Source organism: Lipophrys pholis (assembly GCF_963383615.2).
Source record: "Lipophrys pholis genome assembly, chromosome: 1".
NCBI lineage: Eukaryota > Metazoa > Chordata > Actinopteri > Blenniiformes > Blenniidae > Lipophrys > Lipophrys pholis.
Window position 1 is genome coordinate 14,820,115 of NC_137635.1, and position 10,879 is coordinate 14,830,993.

At 42.5% G+C, this 10,879-nt stretch overlaps 1 protein-coding gene across 1 annotated transcript; it reads left to right on the plus strand.

The window, feature by feature from the left end:
• Positions 1-499: 499 nt before the first annotated feature.
• On the plus strand, positions 500-6,817 carry wdr45b (WD repeat domain 45B). Its single transcript, XM_080473056.1, has 10 exons — positions 500-687; positions 1,942-2,016; positions 2,349-2,450; positions 3,122-3,209; positions 3,299-3,393; positions 3,492-3,682; positions 4,030-4,115; positions 4,856-4,957; positions 5,061-5,182; positions 6,567-6,817. The coding sequence occupies exons 1-10, from the start codon at positions 621-623 to the stop codon at positions 6,671-6,673; spliced, it is 1,035 nt and encodes a 344-aa protein (XP_080329182.1). The 5' UTR covers positions 500-620; the 3' UTR covers positions 6,674-6,817.
• The last annotated feature ends 4,062 nt before the right edge of the window (positions 6,818-10,879 follow it).

Genomic DNA, 10,879 nt, shown 5'->3' on the forward strand with positions numbered 1-10,879 from the left:
GACATTGCAATGAATATATGATATATTCTTTTCTTGTGGGTTTAATTGATTGATAGCTCTTAACTGTCTGTTAGAATGTTTTTGTTGCAAATTGTCATAAGTCGTTTTCAAAACGTCATTTAAACACTGAACTCTTCTGAAATGAAAACTTAAAAATTAGGCGTTTTCATTTAAAAGTCAAAAGTCGTCTCACCCCAGATGGGACTCGAACCCACAATCCCTGGCTTAGGAGGCCAGTGCCTTATCCATTAGGCCACTGGGGCTAAACGGCGCAAATACCCCACAAATTTTGAAAATATAGAACAACACGCATCATGCTCGGAATAAGGATTTAATCGGTTTATTTACCACCAGCGGATACAAAAACGAAAAAGGAAGCGAAGCAGTCATCACGGCGCTCTGTGCGGCTCTCTCCGCCAGTACATAGGAGCTTTCTGCCGCTCTTCCCGTTCTCTCCGCCGGCAGGAACCAGCCGCCGCTGCGCTTCCTTCCCACTGTCCAGCGCACTCTGCGGGAGGAGGAGGAGGAATGGTGGCCGGTTAGCTGGTCGGGTTTACCTGGATTATTCTCCCCTTGTGTTCTTTTGTTTGATTTTCGTGTTGGCTCTCTTTGGCACAAGGATGAATTTACTGCCGTCTAACCCTCACGGTAACGGGCTGCTATACGCCGGCTTTAACCAGGATCACGGTGAGTTTGTTTTTCTCTGATGCTAAAGCTAAACGACGCTAACCAGACGTTTCCCAATAGAATAAATTAAACATAACCTTGTGTAACATCGGTTGATTCACCATTCCCCAGACCAAGCATGCGTATTTAGTGTAATTTCCGCTCTGGAAATGTTAAATTAAAGCGGCTAACGTTGGATTTAATTCAGATTTGAGTTAAAGACGTTAGCTGCTGCGGGTTTGTTTTTAGCTAGCGTTAGCTGCTGTCAGATAACTAACAAATATACGAGAACATGCGACGTTTGAAAAGTTAAAAGGAGAATGTGCTTTTCACTAAAATAGCATGAATACAGTTCAAACTGAAATGCTTCAAAACAAAAATAAAGGCGGAATAGAGGTGAAGTTAGCCGTAATGCTAACATGAGCTGGGCTATCAAAGCTAACAGTTGGCTCTTCTCACTGAACGCTTTCTTGAGTTTTATTTACTTTATTTCTACTTCAGCTGCTCAAAACTTGATTTTACCACCACATTTGTTCATCTGCACCACACAGATGCCGATGCAGAGCCGTGTCTTTAGTGACTCCCCTCCCACACAAACGAGCCATAGGCCTGAATTTGTCCCGTTTTTTTTTTAATTTTAATAACCTTATCTGATTGAAATCCTGTTTAAAAAATTTATTTTGGGTAAGTTTGAAGGAGTTTTCCCAGGTGGGAGTGTGGGTGACAGGTGTACGCCATCAGAGACCTCACATGACCTCTTGTGATAGCTGGGATCTACTTCCGCTTTCCCCTGTGGCGATCTTTAGAAGTGTGTCAGCATTTAGCCCAAATCTCAGTGTGCCCATCAACGTCTGAACTTGAAAGATGACGGATCACAACCTTCAGAGAGCTCACGTGATCTCCCGATGCAGCTCACGATCCACTTCCTGTGGAGATCTGTGGAAGTGTGTCAGCATTCGCCACAAAACTCAGGGTGTGTCCACTTAAATCTGCTCGTCAATAGTCCAGCATCACAAAATCCAAGTTCATATATGAAGAACAACTTAAAGATAGAAAATGAAAGAGACTAGAATAAACAAATAGACACAAGAACAAAATTTTTCTCTGTAAGGTACGGAGCCCCAGACAGGACATCCGAAACAACTTTAATTTTAGGTCACAAAATACTAATTTGAGGCCATCAAATAGTATTTCTTTTGAAGAAACTAATAAATGAGTAGCGGTGCAGATGTGTCTAGATGGGACATTTTGAAGTTTTATTGAATTTGTGTTCAGGATGTTTCGCCTGTGGGATGGAGAACGGATTCAGGGTTTACAACACAGATCCTCTGAAAGAGAAGGAGAAGCAAGGTGACACACACACACACACACACACACACACATACGTAAGTAAGTAAGTCAAAAACACTTATCTTGTTTGAAATTGTGTCTTTTTGAAATTTGAAATATTTAAAATGGAATTTTCATGGAAAGACTTGAAAAACAAAAATGTAGCATACCAAAACAAAACGTCAAGGCCATGACTAACTACCTGCTGACTGGCAGCAGGTAGTTACACGGCTCTCGCTACACTCTCAGTCCTACCAATCTTTAGATACTTCTTAAAACGACCGAGGCTTGTTTTTGCTGTGAACCATTCCTGGTGGTCCTGAACTAACGTCTGGTCTCACCGGTGTTTGCAGAGTTCCTGGAGGGTGGGGTCGGCCATGTGGAGATGCTCTTCAGGTGTAACTATTTAGCTCTGGTGGGAGGAGGCAAGAAGCCCAAATACCCCACCAACAAAGGTAGGTGGCTGCTGACTCAAGAGAACTTTCCCAACAAAATAAAGTAGTTGAATTAGTTAGCATGTCGTTAGCATAGTTCTTTAGGGGCCCAGCGGGGGGCGCCACACTCGTATTAATTCATCAGTCTCTTTGGTAACATCTGTTTAATGAGGTCTTGAAATTTAATAATAATTTTATGTGATTTTATTACAAAAACAAACAGCACCCACTAGTGGCCCAACCTTCAAACTAAATTCGCTACAACTCTGCCATTTCCGTAGAAACTGCCATTGTTTTCAAAACGTTGCCATGTAAACAGAAAACGATGCGGTTTCACTTGAAAGCTTGTGTAAACGGGGCCGAAGTGCGATTATTTTACATAAATTGTACAGGTAACTAATAACCTGGTGGTTACTGAAGCGAAAGCGACTTTCTTCTTGGGATTATTTGAGTTTTGCTGTTGTAAAGTTTTCATATAACGTTTATAAAGTTCATAGGAGGGTCCGTAGACCTTTCCGTGATTCTTCCACAACCCTGCATGCTCAAGCTGTGGTGGTATTGATCGTGGTATCTCTCTCTCTCTCTCTCTCTCTCTCTCTCTCTCTCTCTCTCTCTCTCTCTCTCTCTCTCTCTCTCTCTCTCTCTCTCTCTCTCTCTCTCTCTCTCTCTCTCCGGCTCTTTCCGTGCCACAGTGATGATCTGGGACGATCTGAAGAAGAAGACCGTCATCGAGATCGAGTTCTCAACAGAAGTGAAGGCGGTGAAGCTTCGGCGGGACAGGTTTTCCAGACGTCTCTTCTGAAGTTTTCCAGCTTCGTTTCAGCTGTTAGCAGACATTTCTTTACACCTGGGCTCTGTTTGACCCTCAGGATCGTGGTGGTCCTGGACTCCATGATCAAAGTGTTCACTTTCACCCACAACCCCCATCAGCTGCACGTGTTTGAGACCTGCTACAACCCCAAAGGTCAGCTCGCTCGTCATCCATGTGTGTCTTGTAAAAATGGTCGCATTCTTCAGAGATGTCTTTATGACCTTAAACCCCGACGGGCCTTTCCTCGTCAGGTCTGTGTGTGCTGTGTCCGAACAGCAACAACTCGCTGCTGGCGTTCCCCGGCACGCACTCGGGCCACGTGCAGATCGTGGACCTGGCCAACACCGAGAAGCCCCCCGTGGACATCCCCGCCCACGAGGGGGCGCTGTGCTGTATCGCCCTCAACTTGCAGGGCACCAGGATAGCGACAGCGTCGGAGAAGGTGCTCCTGTCTTCTTCATTAGCACCGTCAAGCAGCTAAATGCTGGTGTCACGCCCAGCTTCTTGTTTTTAGTGGGGAAAAAAAGTCTATTTTAGAACTTTTTGCTTGTTTTCCACACCAGCGAAACATTTTAGAGTTGATTGTCATGCATATCTCCAAACTGTAACCCAGTGTGTCTTGGTGTGATGCTATAAAGTCGAATAAGTGCAATAAATTAAGCAAATCTTTTTCAAATTTGATCGACTGTGGCAGAAAAAAATTGCTATTTCCTGGAGGAACTGCTTAAGAAAGGGAAGGCTCTTCATGTTTTCTGCTTCTGAAGCTAATGGAGTGTTTTGTGTCCGTAGGGGACTCTGATCCGGATCTTCGACACGTCTGCAGGACAGCTCATACAGGAGCTGAGACGAGGCTCGCAGGCCGCCAACATTTATTGGTGAGTGTTGAGCATTTCCTGGAAGGAGGTTCACATGTGGTCCGTCACACGACTGTAGATCCTGCACCGTCGCCGCCCTTCAACGTTTCTGCTAGTACCTCATCTGTACATTAAGCTCACTTTGAAACCTCCAGAAGACTCAAATACTTAACAAATGTGACAGAATCCCAACAAGGCCAGCAGGCTGTAAATCCAGTCTATCACAAGATGGTACGCAAGCAACTCACGTAGTGATTTTTCTTTTATTTCAAACGGTAATGATGCATGTGGAGGGAATAACGAGTTCCGATTCATTCATTCTGATTCTCATTAGAAACAACAGAACATTGATGAAATGACGATTTTAATCGTCATTTCATCTGGCTTATCGAAGAACTGCTCATATTTTGCAACTTGATTTTCACTTCCTGTTTCTTTCAAACTAACAAAGTTGCTAATGAAGCTTAAAAACTGTTACAAGGCTAAAATTGCTAATAAGGCTAAAGCTGCTAACGAGGCTAAAAACGGTCAAAATGCGAACATTGCTATAAAGGCTCAAAGTGCTAAAATGATTAAGATTTAAAACGTGCTGCAGTGGCTTGAATGAGGGTTTGTTAAAATGTTTAAAATGTTGTTTTTCTGTGTAAAGAAATGTTTTTGGTGTTTGGTAACATTAAAACCTCGTGATATGACTTAAAGGAAGCGAAATGAAAATGTTGTTGAACAACAACGATGTTAAAATGACCTCGTTTGCGCTGCAGCATTAATTTCAACCAAGACGCTTCCCTGATCTGCGTGTCCAGTGACCACGGCACCGTGCACATCTTCGCTGCAGAGGACCCCAAAAGGAACAAGCAGTCCAGGTGAGACACGTGGAGGCGGTCGTCACGGTGACTCAGAGGGCACTGGAATGTGTGTGTGTGTGTGTAACGTGTGTGTACCGTGCGTCTTCCTCTCTCTGTGCAGCCTGGCCTCAGCCAGCTTCCTCCCGAAATACTTCAGCTCCAAGTGGAGCTTCTCCAAGTTCCAGGTCCCCTCAGGATCGCCCTGCGTGTGCGCCTTCGGGACCGAGCCCAACGCCGTCATAGGTGGGACAGACACTCGGAGAGACACAGAGACAGACACACTCAAAGAGACACACACACACACATGCAGAACCACAGGGACGGAGCCCAACGCCGTCATGTGGTGCTTTTCTACTAGTACCTGCTCGGCCCGACTCTACTGCAATCGGCTCGCCTCTTAGGTTTTTTTTCCACTTCATGTTTGTACCTGGTACCAAGTACTTTTGTGATACCTGCACAGCCGAGGTTCCAAGCGAGTTGAGGCGAGTAGAAAATGTGACGTCGGCAGACGGCATGCCGCTGATTAGGCGGCCCGTGACGCCACAGATGAGTCAGCAGGGCGGCTCATTCCCCCCCGCCATTTTTGAACCTGATCACAACAAAAACGCTCACAGAGATAGAGGCACAGAAATAAACCCTGTGGAGCAACTATGATGTGCAGGCGTTTCTTTGTCTGGTGGCCAACCAGAGGGTTCAGAGGAAGCTGGACGGAGTGACCCGCTATGAGTACTGGGAGTGACCTGTTAACTGGTGACCGGCTTCCTCGAGTGTCCCTTTTCACAGCAGATGTTAAAAACCTGACCGACCATTTAGCCATTTCCATTCAAGTTTAAATTATCGTCCTGTTTGTTTGTCATATTTTAACATCAGCTGTCGCTGACGGCTGGGGGCAGAACTCACCAGTTAACAGGGGCACCAGTGAAACCGAAACACCGGAAAGTGAAGCACGATCCTAACAATCCACATTATGTAATATTAAGAATTTGAGCTGATATCCAAGGCAGTGATGTCCAGACACACACACGCACACACACACACACACACACACACACACACACACACACACACACACACACACACACACACACACACACACACACACACACCTCTTCACTAGAACAATCTGAGAAAAGTCACATTAGTTCTAATGAAACACATTCTTACTGTTTTCAGTATTGTTATTCAGCTCTGTGAGTAGTTTTAGCTATCTGTGCTTTATTAGTCATGTAAGCCTTATTAGCTGTTTTAGCCGTACTCGCAGTCTCGCCAAACGTAGCATGTTTTTTTTCCCCTTTATCATTTTTAGTTATAGTAACAGTTTTTAACCTTTTGAGGAATTTTACCTTTTGCCATTTAGAGAATTCACTTTATTGAAATGTGATGCATTGTGTTTATGAACAACAGAGGAGTGACTCACTACACCACCTTGTGGTACAGACTGGTATTGTAAGACTGCTAGCCAATGTCATCAATCACAAACAATGATTTATTTACCGTTTCTTCGTAGTATGAAATAAAACTGATTCGATGTTGTATCTTTAAGGATGACTTTAGTGATTTTAGAGCTCTAACTTTATTTAAATGGTCTTTCTTTGTGTTTTGGCTTAATTGTTCTTTTTTCTTCCAGCCATTTGTGCCGACGGAAGCTACTACAAATTCCTGTTTAACCAGAAGGGGGAGTGCTCCAGAGACGTGTACGCTCAGTTCCTGGAGATGACGGACGATAAAATCTGACCTTTGACCTCGTCCTTGAACGCAGAAGGAGGCTCGTCCTCTCAAAGACTCTGTGGCAGAGCGACAACACGGCTGGAAAAATATCCAAACCAAACAGAAAACAAAGAGGGAAAGTTATTTTTCTGAGAGGACGACCCAACAGTTTTTAAGACGTCTTCCGAAGAATTTACAAAGGACAGCTATTTTTAATGGCGTAGACGGAACGGGAGACTTTTGAGATTTTTTTTCTTTGTGGACTAACACCACCTAACCTAACCATAGGGAGTGCCTCTGAGACTGAGAAGAATCTGTACGAACACAGATTACCGTCATATATATATATATATATATATATATATATATACATACGTGTCTTCTTGTTCGGTACCATCGAGGGCGCTAGCAGAGCGTGTCGGTCCCAATCCATCACACGTCAACGTTAGTATTAGATTTTCTTATAATCACTGTATATATACACAATCCCCACCGACTGAACTTCTAACCGCAAAGAAACTGTACAGAATCGTAGCAAAAAAAAAAAAACCCAACATGTATTTTTCTTTCGTACATTTTGCAATATTTTGTTCCCCTCGAGAGTTCCTTTTATTTTCTTATTTTGTTGTTTCTACCAACACGAGAAATGCTAACATTCGCTTTCTTGCAGAGAGTGGGATAAATTTGACGGCCGTCACGCGTGTTTACGGGATATTTAGCTCCTCCTCTCCTGCGTGGGGCTTGCTGATCCCTGTAAGTTGTTTTATGTCAAATTCACCATCAAACTGCATAAAAGTCATTCAGCACTTTTTCTAAAATAATTCAAAACATGATGAAATTATGCAGAGATTTTAGGAAGTCCAGTTCGGGAACTCGCTTCGTAAACGTTAAACAAGAAGACTTATCCGCACTTGTGTCTGTCTGGGGGAAATGAAGCTACACTTTACAGCGCTTAACTTTAGCTTCACGCAAAAATAGGACAATGCTCACAATCTTCTGAATCTCAAGAAGCACTTTCAGATGTAGAACTTCATGAAATCTTGAATGTAGATTGAAAGGAAATAAAATGATCAGCTTGCTGAGCTGTGTTGTTTGGTAACAATTTTTCCATTTAAACGTTTACATGTAAAGTGATTCTATATTGAAATTGTTAAGATGTGATTAAAAACGGTGCAAATTATTTTGGACGTCCGGTTTATAACTTGCTTCCTGAGAGCAAGACAAGAAGTTTGATGCCACTCTTGTGTCTGCTACAGTTTACAGCTTGTTAGCATTAGCTTAGCACCAGAACAGGAAACAGGAAGTAATTTGAGACCGTTTCAAAAATGTATAAAATTTAATTTGACATTTCATTTTGTTTCCTTTTAACTAACTTCAAGATAAATATGGAACTGTAGTGAAAGGCTAACTAGCTTTAGCTCGTAAAGACACTAAACGGCTACACTAACTCATTCAAAGTAACTCTACTCGCATGTCGCACTTGTTTAATTTCACTGTGGCTTCGATATTTTTGTATCAACACATTCCATGAAAAGCACTTAAGAATTTGTGTGATGTTTTGAGAAAAACGTCTTTCTGGAGAATTTTGCTAGCTTACTTTTTTGAGAAGTTGACCCGAGCGTCGATGCTACACGGGTTTCTAAATGCTAAAAGCTCTGGAACGGTTGAAGCTACAAGTTACAGGTAGTTAGAATTAGAAATGGAAAAAAATGACGTGGCAAGTTTCTGAAATAGTTTATTATTGCTACCTTAAAGTGTAAATCCGTGAATAATAAAGAAGTGATTTTAAAGCTAAAGAGGCTAGTCAGCGTTAGCTTAGCATCAAGCTATCGGATTTTTGCTTAAAGAAAATGAGTTAGGACATTTTTCAACTCCCATTTTCCTCCTACAGCAGTTCAATGCCAATCTAACGTCTTGGAAACTAAGTTTGACATCGCTATCAAGGCTCGCGTGCAATTCTCTGCAAGAAAGTGACTTTTCCTCAAAATGTTGAAACATTTCCTGAGCAGGAAGCCAAGAGAGCCAAACATTTCAGCGAGCTGCACAAACATGAAGGTGTTGGCATCAAGTTTAGTTTTATTACATCACCAGTGTTGTGGAAGATGATTGTTCTGCTCTACATGCTTTATGTACCCGTTTTATTCATTAACATCCAAACTGCTTTGCCCTGCAAATTCAACCAAAATCAGGGACTCTGAAGGAAGACGTGAAAAAAAAAAAAAAAAAAAAAGTCTGATTGTGAGGTTGTTTTTTTCACTCTCCTTGTTGCAAAAAGCTGTTTGTGTCGCTCTCCGCAACAGATTGTACGTCACGCCGAGCGTCCTGAAGGGGACGCTGCACAAGCTGAAACACAGTCAGAATGATTGTAAAACCTGCAAATTTGTGAATAAACTTTAACCTCTGCTTTTACAGCACGAGCTCTTATCTTGTAAAAATCTTTGCAGTGATTCAGTGAGGAGGAGTTCCTCAAGACCGTAAAGTGGATGTTTTTTTTGTCGTGGTAGGTAGAAGTGACTGATTCCACAGCAGGTTCCTCCACTTCTGGTAGTTTCTTCCTTTGGAACGCCGCAAACCCTGTTGTTCCTTCTTTTTCACTTTCAGTTTCCTTGTCTGCTGTGTCGCTTCCTTGTTCTCCTCTTCTGATTCTGTCTTGTCGTCTCGGAGTTCTTTGACCTCTGGAATTGTCATGACTGCCCGATTTCCTTCCATCGCCTCTTTATTTGCAGTTCCAGTTTTCTGGCTCTTGACTGATTTGATCTGATTATAGCTATTAAAGTATCTAAATGGGGTCCCCCCGGCTTGCTCAGGTGGTAGAGCATGAGACTTATAATCTCAAGGTAGTGGGTTCATGTCCCACGCCGGGCGCCACCTTCCCGCGGGCTCACGACCCGCAGGAAAGGTTCTTAATCGGTGCAATGAGCTTTGGGTGACAGTGTTCAGACTGCCGCCCGGAAACGGATAAGCGGCACAAAATGGATGGATGGATGGATGGATGGATAGACGTATCTAAATGTGCACCTGTATAATTTTATATAAATCAGTTCTCAAACAGCAATTATTTGTTGGAGCTGTTTTTGTCAGGCTCGCCGCTGTTCTCTGATCACGCACATCGTCTCCATGACAACACACACACCTGGAGTATTACTTTATTTTTTACAATTACTTCCGACTTCATGATCCCTTTACACTATTACTGCTACTTTGATACTTTTATCACTACTATTGCTACTTTATCACCTTTGCCAATGAAAGTTGGGGAGAAGGTTGCGTTTTTGTCCGCGCGTATTTATTTATTGGATTGTATGTATGTATTTCACCAAATATTCGCAAACACTATTCACTCGGATTGCATGAAACCCTCAGGGAGGATTTGTCATCATTCAAGGACCAATTGATTAGATTTTGGGATGTTAATGGCAAAGCATCAATGTCTGTTGTCATGGAGACACACTAGCTGCTGTTAGCCATCTGCTCGCACACTGCTAACTCCACTCCCCGCCCCGCCCTTCTCCACTCTCAGCCAATCACATGCCACCGCAAACGATGCATTCAAGTAACCAAAAAGAATGGAACATCAGAACGTCATCGTTTAGACTTAACATTGCAAGGTGGTGTTGGTGAAGAAATACCTGTTCTCGTTGATACTGTGTCACTATTACTGCTACTTTGATACTTTTTAGCTTTTACTGCTACTTTATACTTTTTAACTTTTACTGCCACTTCGATACCTTTTCACCATTACTGCCACTTTTTAAACTATTACTGCTACTTTTACTTCAATCAAATGTTAGTAAAACTTACCAGGAATGATTCAATCAGGTCAAGAAAGAACAAACTCAAGGTTTTGTGTTTTAAATAAATTTATATATAAAAAAAGAAAAAAAAAGAAAAGGAAAAAAAAAGCATTTCTCCACAGAAAGCAGAATAAACACCTAGTACTTGGTTTTCCTGGCGTAACATAGAATACAATCCGGGTGGGCTTCTTCCAAAGCCCCCAACACGACCCAGCTAACTTCAACACAAAGGAAGGGGGGCAGAGGGGGGGTAACAAAGGCAGAAATAAACATACATACTTTAAAAAAGAACTAAGAGGTTAAGTGCAGCACTGGTTCAGAATCATTTAACATAGATTCAGTCGAAGTCTTCTTCAGTTCCATGTTCAGAGAATCTGCTCACGTACATTTTTGTTTCTAAGATCCGTAACATGCAAGCTCCAAGAAAGGTGGAATACAC

Excerpts from the sequence above, each read along its gene's own strand:
- wdr45b (XM_080473056.1), top strand. The coding sequence starts at position 621 with ATGAATTTACTGCCGTCTAACCCTCACGGTAACGGGCTGCTATACGCC. Across the intron at positions 688-1,941 it reads CGGCTTTAACCAGGATCACG|GATGTTTCGCCTGTGGGATG; the intron begins GTGAGTTTGTTT and ends ATTTGTGTTCAG. Across the intron at positions 4,958-5,060 it reads AAAAGGAACAAGCAGTCCAG|CCTGGCCTCAGCCAGCTTCC; the intron begins GTGAGACACGTG and ends CTCTCTGTGCAG.